At 35.6% G+C, this 20,608-nt stretch overlaps 1 protein-coding gene across 2 annotated transcripts in view; it reads right to left on the reverse strand.

The window, feature by feature from the left end:
- Positions 1 to 20,608, reverse strand: part of LOC112051482 (zwei Ig domain protein zig-8-like) — a 170,459-nt gene that overhangs the window by 31,590 nt on the left and 118,261 nt on the right. For both annotated transcript variants that reach the window (XM_052887703.1, XM_052887702.1), the window contains one exon: positions 697 to 809. In XM_052887703.1, the coding sequence (XP_052743663.1) occupies positions 697 to 754 (58 nt within the window). In that variant the 5' untranslated portion in view covers positions 755 to 809. The remainder of the gene's footprint in view (positions 1 to 696; positions 810 to 20,608) is intronic.

Here is a 20,608-nt window from a genome sequence, read left to right on the forward strand (position 1 = left end):
TTAAAATCTGTTTAGTAGATCTAGAGATTACCTCCTACAATTCCACAAACTTTCATCATTTTCAATCCATATTCGACTCAATGCTGACCTCGAGTTTCCTTTCAGAATGAGGGGGTTAGGCCACCACGCTGGAACCAATGCGGATTTGTAAACTTCATACACGCAGAGAATTAAAAAAATTCTCTGTATGCAGGTTTCCTCACGATGTTTTTCCTTCACCGTTTGAGACACGTAATATTTAATTTCTTAAAATGCACACAACTGAAAAGTTGCAGGTGCATGCCCCAGACCGGATTCAAAGCCACACCCTCCGGAATCGGAGGCAAAGATCATATACACTGGGCTATCATGGCTCGTTACACACAAACTTTACCTTTTTATAATCTTCATTTAAGATATATCTAATATGAAAAGAAAACAATTGTGGCATAATCACATTTGATACAGTGGTGAAAATAAAGTAAACGCTTCGCTGGTTCACGGTGTCTGTCAAAATGCAAGTCCATGGCTCAGTCTTTAACCGTCCCTAAGAATACTGTCACTATAACTTGGCAAATTCGCAAACTCCCGCTGCCCCGCGCGTACGACTTCACAGTCCTTCCCCCCGTCGCCCGCATATCATAGGAGTGTCACCAACGAACGTGCTAAGCTATAATTGTAAACATTTTTGTTATAATGTACAAACGAGGCACTCACCCGTGCGACTGACGAGGGCTAAAGCTCCCAGCGCCCCGAATAGAAAAGCCATCGTCATGGCTAGACCGTGTGCACGTTCATAGTTTAACGCTCAGCTACACCGGTATCCTCATCTGTGGACAAAGTTAAACCTTATTAATGGTGGATTAAGTCTGTTATTGTTTACGCCAACGGGTGAAGGGTAGAGCTGGGTCGGACGGGCCAGTCAGCGTGACTGTGTGATGTATTTTTTATACACTGTTGTTATTTACTAGGAAATTATTATAACTTGCGAGGTGGCGAGTTTTATGTAACTTCCTACCTTCTTATATAAAAAATGTAGGTGCGTCATGTAAGTAATTTTGAAATATTTTTAACCTACTTCAAAAAAGAGGAGGAGTTTTCTCAAATCGCGTATATTTTTTTTAATGTTTGTTAATCTATCCGCCATCTAAAAACCAATTTTTAAAATTAATTTTTCACGTTTGAAAGAGCATACTTGCAGATTGGTTCCATTTAATTTTCATGAAAATTGGTTTAATAGTTCTATATTAGAACCAAAATAATTGAAATAATTGAATGAAATTTCCCATAAGTACTGTGGCGTTTAGGGTCACACTGAAAAAAGAAAAATAAAATCTTTTTAACAAAGCAAAGCAAAGCACCACCTTCAAATTGATCAAAAGAAAGGACATAGGTGCGATGTTATTTTTCGTTTTTTGAAGTAATGCATCTTTGTTATTATTTTTTTTTTAATTTTTTTGTTAAAAGAAATTTTTCATTGATTTCTGTTCTGTGTTATTTTTTGGTTTTAACCAAATTAATTATGTAGCAAGACATTATGCAAATTAAGAATGCTAAAACTCAGAGCTCAAAGTAGGTACCTACGAGTAGGTAGGTACATTGAACGAGCCTTTTGGCATTTCAAAGTTTTTTTGTAGGTACGTTTCGAAGCAATTAATTATCGGTCTGCTAGCGTGAGATTTGCCACTAGGAGAAAAGTAAAAAATGCGAGTTTCTCCTTTTTTATGTTTTTTTTTATTTCTTGTTTTGTATATTAATTTACTGTGATATTTATAAAGTATTACAGATACTAAAAATCATAATATTAAAATATAACCTAACGCAAATAATGCTTAAGTCACTCAAAACCAGTTAAAACTTTAAGAATTATTCATCGTAGGTTACAAAAAATGGCGGCTAATCTATTTGCAGTCTCGTCCATTACAGTGTACAATGGAATCAAGATTGCAGCTGGATTTACAAATTGAAAAGTACAAATTAAATTTTAAACCCAATGAACTGTTGGATTTTCCACTTGGTGCTGAGAGCAATTCCCTCTTTTCTCTTTTTTTGTGAATTCAATTTGAATGTTAGTTTTATCGGTGGGTTGTTCAAAACTCAAACTCAAATTGCTTTTATTCAAGTTAAATACAAAATTGTATTAATTTATTTCGCCCGTGATTTGGTCCGTAAGGAAATCGGTTTTTACTGAACGAAGTTCTTTTATGCGGCGTTTGTCGAAACTGGCAGAAATCGTCACGTAACGCAAAAGCGTCAAACAGAATATCAGAACATTGATGTAGGTGTTATAATAGTTAAATACATAAAAGTAATAGAATATTTTAGACGGCCTCCGTGGCGCAGTGGTATGCGCGGTGGATTATTATCTGGCAATAAACTTCATAGGTCACACTCACACATAGATACTTGGCGTCATTATGGTGCTTCAGTTGTTTGACAGCGTTTCAACAGCGTTCGGTGAAGCTTCACTTTGACTGTGCACTTCTTTCCTATCTCTACCCTCTACTACCCTGGTCCTACCGCTACCCTACCCCCAACCTACCCCTACCCTAACCCTTACTCGAGTAGGTAGAAGTAATTTAGCTGATGATTCCAATATTTTCTGATTATTATTTAATCCATCTGTTGTAATTATTAAAATAATAAAATAGGTAGGTACTACGTGGCGTAAGGAACTCTAAAAACTGTAGTTTTAAAAAATCCCAGTAGGTTACAAGCTATTAAATGAAGCTGCCTTTAAGTAAAAAGTCGATTTAAAAACAAAACTTTGCACTACTTGTTTTCTCTAAGCTTGGCTGTAAGCCAGTCTTTAAAAGTTTGTATGGGTAATAGAAAGAAGGGGGGTATCCATTAGAAAGATGTCTAAAGAAAAGCGCGGATTAACTCGATACGAAGTCAAGCTTGCTTGAACTTTTGAAAAATTTTGTAACAAAGCTTTGTTAGAGGAAATGTGTCACAAAATATTTTTACCGATATTTACACTTCCTCGTGATATTATTTTTAACAGCTTAAAATAAAGCTCTTTCACGTTAGCTTTTTCAATTGAGCGACTTTTGACACATACATCTACAGCACTATCTATTAATAACTCTTTGAATCAGTGGGTGCATTGTTCTGCAACGGGTTCGAGCCCCGAATGAAGCTAAGAAATAAAAGTTACTAGTAGCCGTTGAAGTTGGTAAATCTAAGGTATTTAAGATGGTGTCATCGTACCTTGGAGAGTTCTTTTAGACTATGCACTTGAGCCTAAATCCGTGAGTGTTGCGTTGGATCAAGGATTAATCTAGCTATAAGAGTGTATTGAAGATAGGTACATTTGTGCACTATAATACCTCCTGCGATAAGATTGTTGGCCAAATGCATTCGAAAATACTATTGAAAATAATGGAAGATAGTATTATTCATATTACTTGCCAATGCATGCTCTCGTGCTCATGCTGCATGCTCTTTTTATTTTTCATTTAAAGATTAACTAGCATTATGCTGAGTTGGGTCCCTTTATCGGGTTATGCCACACATCGCAGGACATTGTCCTGACGATTAATAGAACAAATTGTGTTGTGTGGCATAATTCTCTAATAAAGTTTTTTTCTTTCTTTCTTTTCAATTAAATATAAATATTCATTAGATTTTTACTCTTTTAAGTATTGATAGATAGATTTTAACTCTTTTAAGTATTAAATGAAAAGTTAAACTAAATATTATTTTGTTTTACAAATTAAATAAAGTTTACTTTACAAACTTAAAATAAAAAAAAATATTATATAATAGCTCCTATAATAAGAAATTAATCAAAATACCATTTACTTTTTAATAAATTACCGACCCGCTTCTTGTTTACACGAAATTCCCTAAAAACATTCCTTAAACGGAGTTGTTCGAATGAAAAATATTTTCAAATCAAGGACCAACAAGGTATTTACTGAGCGATACCAATTTCCGCTTCTCATGGGGACAAAATGTTTAATGAAAATTTCACGGTCTAGCGCTTTATAAAAGGAATCTAATAAGAGAAATAATGTCTCTCCGTCGGAGAGCGAGAATTCCCGATCTTTTTATTGAAACTCGTGTAAGGTCGTGTCCATACTATTAGGCTCATGTCACACTTGCCGAGTACCTACTGGATGAACAAAACGAATAAACCGTTTACTTTTCTCTCTCTGGCGCATATTGAGAAAAGTGTTGTTTATTAAAAGTAATCGGTATATTTCATTTGTTCGCAAGTTTCAAGTTTTTTTAATGTAGGATTAAGTTATTCTGTTCCAGTGCTCCTTGATGATTGAAATAATAAAATAAAATAATAAATGTAAAAAATACTGAGTTGCATTTACGACTGGCAAACATATAGATTTAGAATGTTATCTAATGGGGCGGGAACTCCTAGATCTACATCGTTCTAAGCCAGAAAAAGTTCACAAGCAAACTAATCCAATTCAATATTTACAATATTATAATAAGATATTTATTATATAATTATGATAAATCTCTTCAAGTAACTCGACCCACTAACACAGACCAGTAACTCGCTAAGTGTGAACGTGACCTTACATACTAAACACTGCATTTGACCCGTATTACGGTACGAAATTCTCGATGGCGTTCACTGAAAGACGCTGAACATTACAACTCGTTTGAACTGCACTAGCAATGCTATTTAAGTGTGAACGGAGCTTAACAGTGCAGCAGAAATGGGTATTTGAGACGGAATGTCGCTTTACTTAACTTTGTATTTTATATATTGTACGTTTAATGTTATACGTTGATACGTTTCTGGACATTACGGATGTAGCGACAATCCTAAAAGCATTTTAAAGCTTTTTGAGTTATAGCTTGGTTAATTCGTTCGTAACACTCTCGATAGTCCGCGCGCACGACTTCACATCTCCGCTGTCCTTTCCCCCCGTCGCCTGCATATCATGGGAGTATCATCAACGAACTTGCCATGCCATAGTGTTGCTGGCGCAGTAGTGTAAAGTTCTAGGCAAAAGGTCTTACATTCGACGAGAAAATTCAGAAATTACATTTTTTCTAGATTGGCCCCTGTTTAATTTGGGAGGCTTCGACTGTGGCTATAGTCAAATACGTTAGCGTTCCAGCGCGATATCATGTACAAATTAGTCAAGGCAGGTGGGTAAATGTATCAAGCCCTTTACCGTCTTTGATAGCATCGTCACTTAATACATACACAGATGTGTCTACCAAAATTTAATAGTAAAAAATAAAAAACCTTTTTATTTAACCTTAATAACTAAGTTCTTGAACTTTCTTGGTAAAAAGGAAAATTCAATATTTCATAACCTTCGTGGCGCGGTAGATTTACAAGACAGAGGTCCTGAGGCTGGGCCGATTGAGGTTTTCTTAATTGGTCCAAGTCTGGCTGGTGGGAGGTTTCGGCTGTGGCTAGCGCGGCAAAAACGTACTGCCAAGCGATTTATCGCTCCGGTACGACGTCGTGTAGAAACCGAAACGAATGTAGTTTTCCATACTCCTTCTAACAAGATAGCCCGATTATATCTAAGATTGCATAATCACTTACCATCAGGTGAGATTGTGGTCAAGAACTAACTTGTAAAGCATAAAAAAGCCCGATCCAGCAATCGAACCCAAGACGTCATGAATTCTTGATCCGAAGTCACAAAGATAAACCATTGGCCCGACAAAACAAACACACTTACATACACACAATAAGTTTTATAACATCCCCTTTTTCATCGGGGTTAAAGTAGATAAATAGGTTTATAAATTGAAACTGGACCTACCTTGTAACAACACAGTACACCGGCAGGTAGGTTCGGCGGGATACGATATTAACCTTTCAAGAGTATTATTTGTCCGGGCCCGTATTGTGGGCCAATATTTATTGGACAATACATTTTCAGTACAATATAATAATATATAACAATGCTATATTGTTATTGTACCTATAACACATTGTATAGTTGGACTGTTCCAATTTGTACACTGTTTGTACACAAGCATTGAGAAATAATTTTTGAAGACGGTCGGTATCATAAGAAAATGATCAGACTAAGCACATAATTTGTAGTCACAGGAATAGATAATGTTCTGATCTAACGATATATCTAGTCAAGAGAAAAACACATACTTACATACTGTCGAAAAATAGCGGTGGAACAGAAAATATAATAAATATAGAGTATTTCGCTATGATGTGATTTTCTTTCTTTCTCCATGAGATAACGCGTGGCTCGCATAGGATGCCTTTTGCGTGATACCCTTCGCTTTTCTTCAGTGAGTCCGTAGGCCCTAGAAAATATATAGATAAAAGAGATAATATTTAGCATTCCATCGAATCACCGTCCGAGGTGCAGGGTTAAGGAGTGTCTTGATAAAATCTTATCTTCTCCTCCTTCTGTGTGGTGTGAAAAGAGTGGATCTGTAATTTTTGGTAACAAAAAGAAAACGTCCTGGAATGACCTTAAGTTTTACGTTCGACCAATCAATCTCTTAACCAAAATTAACATAGCCTTGTGGAGCCATTGCTTATTCTGAGCATATAGAAGACTTTTCAGTATTATTTTTTTAAGAAAAGATCAACTATAATTTAAGTGATAAAACCATACATAAACACTACCGCTAAGTTAATATTTGTAAAGAAAGTTCGTTCTTATTTTAATTAGTACCAAGTCGACGTTCCTCGTAGCAGTTAAGTAGAAAATCAGCATTTAGTATTCCACACAAACGGAGCAAGTGTTAACGTAGATAAACCCGCGGAACCTCCCCGAACATTCTTACGTGAGGGAATTACTGAATTTTGTGAGGCTTTTATACATATTTATTACTTACAGAACCAGAGAGATTTAATGTTTTAAAACAGTTATTAGTAATAATATATTTCTTTCCAAGAGAGAAAGAAGATAATAGAGTAAGGCTTGAGGAAGCATGAACACGGAACGTCCTAAAAAGAGAAATATCAACGCATCCTAACTTAAAAGACTCTCTCAAAACTCAGCCTTTTTGGGATTAAAACCATGGGGTTTTACTTCCAAAAAGCTGACGGCAAATCAAGAACACTTACCTTTCTTGACTTCTTCTAGATGACCTTAGGCTATGGAGTCAAAGGTCATCTTCTAAGTCAAGATACTTATATGTTCTTAATTTCTCCACTCCAGATGTTACCTGAACAATTTGAAAATCTTCTACACTGGACCTACGAGGCAGCTAAGCGATGTTAATAAAGAAAACTCTGTATAAAAGCGTAGACTGTACACTTCAGGAGTAGTTTGGTTGTTTGGTTTTTACTGATAACGATAAAATCTATAATAAGGCGAGCAATGTCTAGTTCATCCATTACACACTTCAGGGGATTGACTCCTTCAATCAACAATGATTATATTTATGGAAAACAAATATATTGTGGACTAATATATCACGTAGTTTGTTTGAGATGGAACAACGTAATAAGATTCAATAAGAAAGAATAGGTTTAGGGATATCCATTATCCAGTATTATATTAGATATCTAAATATTTACGAACACGCCATTACCCAGGTCGATTGCGGCTATGTCCAACAATGATTCTAATCTGCACTTATGAGTATCTTTTTTTAGAAAAAAATAAAAGTTTTATTATATTATTATTCATAGCTCTATTCAGGGATTTTAACCCGAGTTACAAAACGATGTAGCCAAACACTGGAACACCGAAGCAGTTTACAAACTTAAAAAACTAAATTATTAAGTCGTTAAAATTAAACTGTCTGAAGAGTTCAATAAAAGCAAATTTACATAAAAATTCATGGCACTTAATTTTACATTATTTTCGTATCCATGTTAATTTTTTTTTTTAAGAAAAACGTTTTCTTATGACGCTTTATAACCTGAAACAAGATACAGATTTCGATTCAATAAAATGGAATGTACGAGGAAAAAAACAGACATTCCAAGCGAACAAAATCCGCGTCCGTTATCCGCGTTCGATAGAATCGAACGTACTGTGGATGGAATTTTAATTCGAAAATCCTATTATATAACAAATTGTTATACTCTAGGAACATTATACGCTGTCTGCCTCTCAGTTGCAGAACATTTGTTATAAAAGCTTTTGTGTAAACTGTAGGGAGTTTCCTAATAGTGATAGTACGTACAAATAGAAGTTAAGAAAGCTCTCATTGTATTCTAGAAGTGTAATACCTACTTTGTCTTTGTTGTTCTAGATGCTTTGTCGTTCGTTTCTTATTTTCTATTCTTATAATAGACAAAATAATACAGCGTCTTTAGGTTAATGGTTAGTTTTTCATCATTATGAGGATGGTTTGAGGCTCGACGGGTTGAAAATTAATAAAAAAATCAACCCTCCCGCTGTAAGATATTTGAGTGCCCAAGAAACCTGTGGTCAGAACTTCAGAGTGAGGAACCTCCTCACCAATACGCGCAGTTACTTACTGCCTTCTGTAACCGACCCTTGATCCAGCAGTTAAGCGAAAGCTTTTTATGGTGTTTAGAAGGTTTTTGCTATAAGACCATTTACTGAGACAGCTATAACTAACAACTGGAACAACAATAGTTGACATCCACATGGCAGTAATCTCGTGATCAAGGTCCAAGTATCCTGATACTTTTTCCTTTTCTGCTTTAACATATATCTGTGGAAAAGTAATATCAACAATAATTATTGCACGACGCACTGACCGTTCGACTAGCACTACATCAGGTATATTGGCAACAATGTACCTGTCAGTGATAATCTTTCGGTCCCAGTATAGCAATGCACTGAGGCTGGATTAGTATACTTATAATAATTAGTATTCATTATTAGCAAATGATAGTCATCGTTAAAGAATTTAACATCATCAGTCTAAGCTCGTCAACCCGCGTGAAAAAAGCATGGTGGATTTAAGCTTCATCTCCTGTCCTGTAAGGAGGCCTGTTCCAGTCCAGTAGGCCTTTTAAATAGGCTGATTATGATGATGATTACCTTCTGTCAAAGCTTTTCTTATAACGAATCATTATTTTAAAAGTTGAAGGATCTCAAAAATGGCCTACCTTATTATGTCGCTTATAATAGAGCAACACCTCGCAGTCGCATTCGTAAAACAGGTCGCTATACCGGAAAACTAAAACCTTTGCCTTTGTGCTGATAAACTAGTAACTATCCAAGGCCAAAACTAAAACATTAAATATATAAGGTTTTAAATTGAGCAAAAAAATCAAAAGATGAATTAATTAAATATAATTTGAGGCTCAAATTAAAATATTATTAAATGAGCTAGGTATCATCAAAATACTAATATATAGAACACTTCACCATAAACTTTAACCTACTTCCCCGTTATAAACGTTTACATACATACTAAAACGTGTTGATGCAATCCACCCCGGGCTATATCCCAAGATATAGATATTATCTCCACCATTAGGCGGATTCATGGCAGGAAACGTCATGAAACCCTGAAACGTCGCGGAGTTATACCGTCGTAACAGAAACCGAGCTTTGAAACGTTTTATGTTGCTCGAGTTAAATGATTACACTGCTCTTTATTATTTTGAGAGAGAAGTTTCGAGGAAAATGTTATTAAAACGAAGGATATAGTTACAACACGATGATAATTTCTAATTTATATTAATATTGTAAAGATAAGATAAGATAAATATACTTTATTTGAACACCACAAAGACAAAAACAAGTGAAATAAAAAACAAATTAAGAAGAGATCAGCATACAAAAGGCGGCCTTATCGCTAAGTAGCGATTTCTTCCAGGCAACCTTCAGGCAACCAAAGAGTTAAAGTTTGAGAGGTTGTATTAAATCCCTGTAACTACTGTCCGGATTTTAAAATATCTTTTTCCACTAGAAAACCACATTATTTATTAGAGTCATGGACTTTACCTCCGTACTCCCACCGAAATAGAAACTACACGGTAAAAACCACGGGATACCGAAAGTCGGACAAAATATGAAAATTTCTTTGGACTAACGTCATTCGACCTGTGGTAAGCCTATTTAGCTTCGGATCTCGAAATCCTGGAATGATTGGATGATTACTGGATCGGGCTGTGAAATACTGAGATTTTCTTTCTTCTAAGAGGTAGTTATCAGTAAAACTTCTCAGTCCGGAGTTGGAAAGTTGGTGGTGTTACACCTGACTCGGAGAGCTGGTTAAGCCATCGCATCGGTCTTAGTCATTATCATAAACACCTTATAGTGATTGTCAAAGAGTTTGACAATATTTTTCCAAGGCAGCCACCCTGTGTTGGAGCAGGGTGGTGAATCTTAGCTCCATATCCTATAACGTCTCTCCTCTAAGGAGAGAGATATGGCCCTGGGTCGTTTAGGCTGATAATGATGATGATTGGAATAATATGAACTATGTTATAACAAGTTCATTAAATCTACTACCATTTAGTACTACGAATGAAGAATTTCTTAATGAGAAATATTCTTGAAGGCAGTCAGATCGACTTAAACTTCACAGAAGGCGTAATTAATTTATGAGTTTCTTGCCAGTTCTTTTAAATAGAATCTACCTTCCGAATTATTGCAAGAGTCATTACTAGTCATTACAAACAGATAAACTTAACTAGTAGTAAAATAAGCCAATTCGAAACAAACGACATCGAATTTAAAAGACATTAATGAGACTACATTATCAATTGCAATTTTCTTGACAATACATGCAAAGTAATTTTCCCAAGTTGTCTGAAGGAAGGAAAATGCACGCATGACGGTTCGTGCTTCACCGTCATTTATCATTATTTTTCCTTCATTTCCGGGGTAATAAATAAACGATTGTCTTGTAATGAGACCGTACGGCAATAAATTATAATGCTAATGTAATAGATTTACCATCAGATTGGAACACCGATGGTAGAAAATTTCATTAAGAGGTACATACTCGTACAGTCTCGGTTATTTACATAAATAATTAAATTAAACAATCCATTTCGAAATGAAATCATTTTATAAATATTTTCCTTATATATTTTGACAGACGTTGTTCTTGAGTTTCTCAACTACTTAACATAATCAAAACTAAACGGTAACATTATTGCAAAAAATGTGACCTATTTTTAAGTGAATATTTCACGTTATACAGATAAGCCGTTTCGGGGGAAATCTTCCCGTTGACCTACAGTTTTGATAAATGGTAGGAAGCTATCTTAAATAGAATCTATCTGGTACGGAACTTTCAGTGCGAGAGTAAAACTCACTCGGTTTTTTTATTCTTCAAAGACTATCAACAATTATTGTATCAATGCAATTAGGATTAACAATTATCTCTGTGCAATTTCATGGAATTCATAATATTTATTATCGTAAGGTTTCCATATTCCTCTCTATACAGACAAGAATATTACATTACCTATAGCCACTAATTAAGCCAGGTCCTGTGTCAGTTCCGCTGTAGATTGCTCAACTAATCCACTTGATTGGATCTATATATCTCGTTCTATTGACCACAACCTATATTCTAGTTTACGTATTCATCTATAACATGAAGCTATCAATATGGTTGGGCAATTAGTCCAATTTCAAACCTCTGTGGTTTTTCAGGTCTATACGCTTTTGCAATCTTTTGTTTAATATTCACAAAGTACCTTGTTGGTTAGTCAATGTGGTTTTATATCACGAGGTTCTGGGTTCGAGTCTCAGTACCGAGTACATAATTAGGTATAACTTTTTAGTAAAAATTCTCAGTCTAAAGTTACAAAAAGTTTTATGATACATACTTACTCGTATCATCTCAAATGTTTACCGACAAGTTATTGGCAGAAAAAAGTTATTAGTTTTTTTCAAAACCTGACCCAGGACTTGAACTTAGGACGTCGTGAAACCTTATATGCCACTGGATCAATGAAGCAGTTGCAATATTATCAACATCAGCCTATTTTAACGGCTCTATATAAAACCTCCAAAAGAGCACCTTCCTTGTAGGGAGGGAACGGAATAATTTAATTTTATACAATTTCATCAAAAATCTGCCTTATCTGGATATAAACCTTTACTCACCGTCAGAGGCGTGCAAAAGGTTTTCAAGTATCATAGGCACTATACTGAAAAATATAGAAAATCTATTCCCCAATACAGGTACGTACTGAGTCCAGGGCCTAGTGGCAGTTTGATACTGTTACCGTCACGTAAATTGAAACAGCGCCATCTAGTGGCACTACTGCACAACTGTTTCAATTCCATATAAAATTGCGCAAACGTCAACGTGATAGTAACAGTATGAAAATAGTGAAAGTCCCACAAGGCACACTGAGTGAGTGAGTGAGTGAGTGAGTGGGCAGTGTATTTTTACACTTAAAAAGTGCACGCCACTGGTCACCGTGCTTCACTTTGTAAATCAGTTTAAAAATCACTTCAAAAGTAACCTCGCACTCAGTGCGCTGATGATGAAAAACAAAGGAAAAGCCTTAATTAGTGTACCGCGCACAAATTTAGGGTAATGGGCTTGTGTTTGACTGCAATGCAGTGGCATTTTTGGTAACAACAAAAGCCTTTAGCGAAGCCTTAGCTAACGACGTCACATCCGCACGGGTGATGTGTAACACGAATGCACGGGGACAGTTTAAAAACGTGTGTATTCTCGATTTTTATAAAAAATCTTGTATATTTGTTCCGAGTAATAGATTTTTACTAATGGACATAGTTTTCAAGTCATTTTATAAAATGCTGTTTACGAACAACTGCGGATCTAGGATTATGATTGCTTCAAGAATTAACAGGTAACAAAGGAAACTAAGTAGGTAATAGCCCAGTCTTGGATTTAAAACATTAACATTTTAACTGCATAATATTTTCATATAATTCTGAACGTGCAAGCGCTAACAGAAACAAACAAAGTAACCACTACGTGAGCTATTTCCGAGATTGCTCAGCCCGAGCTCTTTCCGAGCATAATTCGATTGCAGTTTCTAGCACATTCGTATCGTTTATCTTCTTCTTTACCATTTTTTAAAAATAAAGTACTAATTGAGGATTGCTAGCCAGTAAAATAACAATCACCGATGCAGCCCGGAGTTACCTAATCAAGTTAGGCACGCTCATAACCGGTATGGACATGTGCCATCAAACGCAAATAACGTTACGTTCAGGAAATTTTGAAACGACTAATGTATGTGAGACCTAATATGAGGGACCACGGAACGTTCCTTGCGAGACCCTTTTAGTTGAGGCAATAAATCAGGACCTAATGGAGTACCTTGGCGAGTCCCACTAGCATAATTTCCCGGGCACTGCTGACCCCACAATATAGTGCTAGCTCCTGATATTAATTGGAATCAATATAACATGCCGGTATAACGTATCTTTACGGTGACGTGTACTTTGATTCATGATAATATTATATCAATTTGCAGAAAATGATCATTAAATATACATATTGATATATAAATTACTAGTATATTAGAGTAGTAATATTAGTAGTAGAGACGTTTTATAACTGATCGATTGAGTATTATACTATAGTAGAAAAGTAGTCAGCAATTTATTTTTAATAGCCCAACTTTAATGCATCTACCAGGGACAAGTCGTACTTCTACAGGGTTTTGTTCCACCAGGCTGCTTTAATGTGGGTTGGCGGGCTTAGCAATGATAATAATATTTGAATCTGTATGGCTTGCTTACAGATGTTATGTCTATAATCGGAACTAACGGCTTATCATGCTCTGTGAGAAACCGGGCGTATAACACCATCAACTTCCTCCAACTCCTGGCTGCTACTAGAGACTTCTTGAATAATCCATAGTCCAAAACCCACGACCTTGTTTTCCGTAGCTGCTCAAGTTCACTATTGGAACAACGAAACAAAATAAATAGCATGATTTTCAAAACTAGCATCAGTAGATTGAAGTCGGTTTTGTATATTTGTAATTCTACTTACATTATGTACCTTATACTCCGACCGCCTTGGAGGAGGAGGGGTGTTTCTATCGTCTGTGTGTTTAGGGAACTCTCCCCTTTGTTTGCGATTCTTATTATTTAGAAAGGTAAATTCAAGCCTTACTTGGCAATTCTATTCTTATGGCGCTTACGTACGCATTTTCCTGAATTTTTTATGTTAAGATGAAAATTTTTGTTATACATAATCCTTATACCCGCAAAATATCAAATACACCCAAATTTTTGTAGGTAGTGTATTACAGCGTCGTTTTGGAAATGAAATGAATCGTATATTATTATAACATGGTTTCACGGTTCCAGGGCCATCACGTGACGGGGAGAAACCAGAGAACGGGGGCTTTGCTCGAAGAGTTTGACGACCTCCGTGGCGCAGTGGTATGCGTGGTGGATTTACAAGACGGAGGTCCTGGGTTCGATCCCCGGCTGGGAGGCTTAGGCCCTGGCTAGTTACCACCCTACCGACAAAGACGTACCGCCAAGCGATTTAGCGTTCCGGTACGATGTCGTGTAGAAACCGAAAGGAGTGTGGATTTTCATCCTCCTCCTAACAAGTTAGCCTGTTTCCATCTTAGACTGCATCATCACTTACCATCAGGTGAGATTGTGCTCAAGGGCTAACTTGTAAAGAATAAAAAAAAAAAGAGTCCCGACTTGCCACCACGGGTGTAGGGCTCCAAATCTTCGACCAGAGGCCGGGACTTGTCATCTGGGTGTAGAGTTAAGGAGTTCCCTTATAACACACTGCTTTACTCATGTTTTATTCCTAGCTCAGCCAAATTTGGTAAGATTCCAATATAGTAGCTTTGGATACGTTTTAATATATAACTTGCTGCTAGGCAACGATATGACTGAAACTGAGGTGAACAATTGTTTTAATTAACCTAATTTCATTTAGTCGCATAGTAAACAACGAAATTTATTTAAGCAAATAATTGTCGAGTTGTATGTACAGGAAGTTCATAAAGTACACAATATACATAAATATATTATGTATGTAAACACGAAATAGTGCATGTGTGAGTTCAGTGGAGTAGCTGTTTTTGTGTCACTTTTTGCAGTGATTTTGCAGGCATCTAAATATATAAAACTCAAAGGTGACTAACTGACATAGTGATCTATCAATACACAGCTTAAACCACTGGACGAATCGGGCTGAAATTTGGCCTGCAGGTAGATGTTATGACGTAGGCATCCGCTAAGAAAGGATTTTGACCAATTCTACCCCCAAGGGGATAAAATTTGGGATGAAAGTTTGTATGAAACTTTGTCGATTTTACGGCGACTTGGCTGAAACTTGGATTGAAAATTGATTTTACTCTGGATTAACACATAGGCTACTTTTCATTCCGGAAAAATCCATGGTTTCCGCGGGATTTGTGAAAAACTTAATTCCACGCGGACGAAGTCGCGGCCGCCCGCTAGTATCTAATAATATAGATCGTTGTTCCTAAGTCATTTAAATAGGCTAGCCTTCATCCTTAGATTACCATAAGGGTTGCTTACTCGTGATTACATATACAAAAGTATACAAATTGCTGCTAAATATAAAAAAAACCGTACCCCTTACCCACTAGAAAAGCGATGACTTAGTAAAAAGCGGACATATTTACTGTGTAAGGGCAGCATAAAATATGTTTGACCTTTTGTAGCGAAATTTGTTTAGCAGAATATGCGGGAGTTTATCTCGTGCCCACTTACGTCGAGCCTCCCCTAGGCTGGGGTGATTTGCATAAAGCGATTCTCTAGCGGATCTTTAGTTAGGATCGGTTATTGACGTATTGGACTATAGGCGGAAGACACTGATAATGTTCGATCGAATTTCGGCTACGACAACCTATGTTATCTTGAGACAATCCGACCAGTGCACAATTGCCTGACCCAACACAGGTGCACTCTCTATTTCCTTAATATCGTCCTTTGATAGGACAGCATTTTGCTATAAACAAATCGGGACTTGTTTATAATATACTGATAGCATGCAAGATGATCTTGACTTGATCTGTGATAATGAGAATTACTAAATATGAGAAAAATTTTAGTAGGCACAATTTTAATAATTTAATAAAATATTCCTTTATTTTGTTAATATTAAAACTATATACCTTTTACGTACTTAGCTTAACTATCTACAAATATTATATTACCTACATTTAAAAAAAAAAACAAAAAACGGGGTATAAAAATATTATATAATATATATTGTATAAAAAGATACGATACTAAATATAAGTTTTCAAACTAACAAACACACTATTACCTCAAGGAGGATACATGTCGTGAAATGCGCTGTCCTGTACCAGTTTACTTGGTGTTAGGCATCATGTAAAGCGTAATTTTACAGGCTTCCATATCCTTCAAACCAAAACAGGAATCATGGCCAAAGATTGAAATTAGCAGGTGCCTGTCGTGCGTCGAATTTAACATTTCTGTCCACTTTTACAAGGCTTTTTGTAAAGAAAACAGGCATAGAAAAAAATGCACATTGTCAATCCGTACAAAAGAAGGGAACGGAGGGAAAACCTCTATTGAAATACATTTCTATTCGGCAAACAGGTGAATTCGGGTAATGCTATTTGCTGAGGGCAAATCTCAGATTAATCTTATCCTTTCGTGTGCAAATGGTTCCAATGTAAATATTGCTTGTTTGCCTTCAATTCTTCCTTAACGAAATAGTTTTTTTGCTATCCTATACAACAAAAATCGCTCATTCATATATTTTTTTATTTTATACCATCTTATGTAAGTTTCCTTAACGTAAATCCATGGAATTCAATCCGACGGACTATTTTTGTTCACACCCTTAGATTAAACCTTTCTTTATTGAAGAGGAATGGAATACAAGCACTGTTTAAAACATACTTATGTCATGTGATTGGATTCATAGATATCATTTTATTTGTCGGTAGGGTGGCAACTAGCCACGGCCGAAGCCTCCCACCAGCCGAATGTAGTGATATATATTCACTGTCATCGTCAGTTTAAATATAAATGCTATGCAAATAGGTGCCCAGCATAAAACATACTTTTTATAGGTTTTATACTGTGCCGGTTACTATGGGATGACCACTGATAAACGGGATCAGCGATTTAACGTGCTACTACTACTAAATTTCCAATTCTGGGCTGCTACTGGGCATGTATTAAAAACAAAAAGTTTTATATTATACCCGAATGCAGCATCATGCTCTTTAGCTCTACATGACAAATTGACAAACCAACCAGCTATCAACAAACGAACTTATTCATACTTTACCAAAACTCTTCTACGAGCTTTTTATTAACGCATAATAAATCTCTTTAATGACAACATTACGATGACATAAACTCACGCCTCCACATGTCATATTGAATTGAAGGTTGTACGTCGGGACCGGATATGTGGTATTTACGGTATTCGGAAGACAAATTAATGTCACATCCGGGTATGAAATGAAATCTTATTTATTAGTATTTCTGTAAATGAATGCTGTCTTTATTCAGAACTGTACATTTATATAAAAGGCTTTGGTGGGAATGTCACAGTAATTGATTATATGAAATAAATCTTGGCTTAAACATGAAAACAAGATTGTTTGAGTACAAGTACTTTGCAAACGTCTTCATCAATTTAATATCAAGAAACAATCTAGTGCTAATGACATTGTATTAAAATAAATAAAAGTCGATATTACGAGTAAATAAGTAAATATTAGGAAACATGTTAAGATGAATTAACCGAGACTATACGACGGGTGTATCTTGTTTAGTTCAGAACTACTTGTTACCATTTGCTGCATATTTACAGTTACACCCAGAATAATATATAAACCAGAGTCAAATACTAAATAAAATAATTAAAAGATCAAGTAAAAAAGTAAAATAAAGATTATTGTCTAAGGACAGACAAGTCTGGACATACACAAGCTTTGCTTATTGTGAAAGCAGGAATCCCAATGAAACAGTTCTAAGGAATTGTACCGGCAACACAAAACCCACCGTAAACGGAAACAATTATTATACCGTTCCATATTTGAATTCACAAAGCGATATCTTGATGGGCAGCATTAAAGGCCCTTGGAGGTTTTAATGAACACATTTACATCCCGGTCATGTCAGGTCTAACGTCAAAGCGTTTTCGGTTTACAACTGCTTGTTGTTTATTCAGCCATAAATTGTTATAACGTTTGCTTTATAACCAACTTTTGTGAGGAGAAGAGTAATTGCCGAAACTGATATTATTTTTAGGTCTCTTATTATCAGCCTATTAGAGGGCCAGGCCTTTCTCCCAATAGGACAGGGAATATGGAACTTACACCCATCACTCATAATCAGATGTTAATGATAATGCCTGGGTCCGATGTCTTAACGTTGCCTTTGATGTTATGTGACGTCGAATCGTCACCTCAACCTCACCTCAGGTAAGATCAAAGACTTAATAGACCATAAACTGAAGTCTATCGCAAAGCGTTAATTTGGATCTGGCCATTCAACCTATTACGTTTCCCACCAATGTGAGTAGAATAGGTTGTATAAACTAAATTTAAGTTTTTAAAGTAAATCTAACACTAAAGAAAGCAATATATTTTATAGTAAGGAATATTTCAGTAGTAGACAAAATTTGAATCTACATACCCCGCAGATTTTAATCCACTCTGACAAAATTTCAATTTAAGCAGCAGAATTTAATAGTAAAATTTTGTAATTTCCATTTTCTTTACATTGAATATATTTTGGATTTATAAAACACTCGTAAAGCGTGCCATTGTGTTCAAACAGAAACGAGTTTCCCGATAAATTGTAATGAATCGCAAATAACATGACTTCTATTTGTTTGGCCAAAATAAATCCGCGCTGCCTCTCCATTCATCGCCGTAACGATACGAATATCGATATAAAAGTGTGCGATATATTCTCTATCTGGGTCAGTAATGTTATGTAGACACAGGAATACGACATGGACCTTAAACAAGTTGACCTCTTTGGCGCAGTGCCTTGCTATTACGTGGAGTTTCAAGGTTCGACACGCAACTCATTTTAATGTCAATTTTGAATTTTATACTTTTTGAATTCGCTGTGCCTAGTAGTAAGCAGTGGCGTAGCTTGCCTTGCCTAGAGGCCCTGTATCAAGGTAGTTGAAGGGCCCATATGAAGTGTAAACACTTCTCATAAATAGTCTGGACAACATGTGCTCTGTAGTAGGTAGATTTTTTTTTCTCCGTCTTCTATAAAAGTGGTTGAGGTGTCATTCGATTTGGAATTGAATGTAGATATTTTTTGAAAAAAATCAAAGCCCGTCCGTAAAAATTGAATAACTTATAAGCAATTAATTAAAAAAAGGGGTTAGGTTGTTGAGTTATAACTTAGAAAACTATTTAAGATATTTCCAGTTTTATAAAAGACTCAAAAATAACAGGAAATTTCCTAACGAACTCCATTTTTAGCGCAATATTTAGTTGAATAAATATGTATTTAGACTTCTATAGGTTACAGTTTTTGTTCTAGCAAAGTGTAAGTATAAGTGTATAAGTTATTTAATTAATTTACAATATTTTGTTTTTATCGTTTATTTTTTTTAACGTTTTATTGTATTAGAATAAAGTTATATTAGTCTAAAAAGCGCCAAATTAGCAACAAACTTATTATCCAGTTTTACAAGACTTTAATTTAAGATTATTTTCGTAGATTAAGCTCAATTCAATTAATGCTTTTGTCTTTTGTTGATGTCTGGTGCTTTTTGTATACATTTGTGTACAAAAAACCGCGTTAAACGGGAGAAAAGTCGTAAGCGTTCGCTTGTAATAAACGAGACAAAGTGAAAACAATAATTACTCGCCCCCACATTATTATCAGAATCACAAAGCGACCGACGAACAATATTACAGGCCTCTCCGAAAGCGCTAACGAACGCATTTCAATCAGCCTGACATCAAAGCGATCCAATGTTCTGTTTATGTTTTCGTGACTTTGGATTGCTTTATTTACATCTCTAAATCTAGTATTTTCTAATATTCAATAAAAGTCAAACTTTGTGCATATAATAAATGTGATGTGACATCAATCTTAATAAATGTGATGTGACATCAATCTTAATAAATGTGATGTGACATCAATCTTAATAAATGTGATGTGACATCAATCTTAATAAATGTGAAAAAAAACACGTGTGGCACTCGGGGACTACAGCCGTAAAGCTATTGCATAGCATTTCTTATTAACTTATGCGATTTCATTTAAGCAGTATTTTTTTCTTTGGAATGGAATAAAAAATAAAAGTTTAAATAAATAAAAAAAAAGTCTATACTTTGAGCTGGAATCGAACTCTGGTTTAATAAGTTTCACACCACTTATCTAGTTGAGTCGATATGATAACGTCGAAATGCTTTAACTTGATGCACGGCTTGGGTGTTAGGTTTTATTTTCGCTACGGAATTTCTTAATTCGATTACCGCGCTCAAAGCCCACGATAAAAGCTATGCAATAGCTTAATAAATTGACACTTAGTTTGTGAACGTAAGACCTTATAGCTGACTTTTGCAGAGTACGTAAAAACAATTTTTAAGGGGCATATTGTAATAGGACGCCCTGAAGCCTGAATGGCTTGGAAGGAAATCTTCCCACTTCCATGAATCGCTGCAATCATAATTTTGTCTGACGCACCATGAATGTCACATACACAAAGCTTAAGCAGTCATGCAGTTGGACATGAAAAAATATTTTATTTCTAGATCATAAGATTGGATACATTGACACACTCAAGTTTCAGAAACTTCTACAGTGTTCAA

Source organism: Bicyclus anynana, chromosome 20, assembly GCF_947172395.1.
Source record: "Bicyclus anynana chromosome 20, ilBicAnyn1.1, whole genome shotgun sequence".
NCBI lineage: Eukaryota > Metazoa > Arthropoda > Insecta > Lepidoptera > Nymphalidae > Bicyclus > Bicyclus anynana.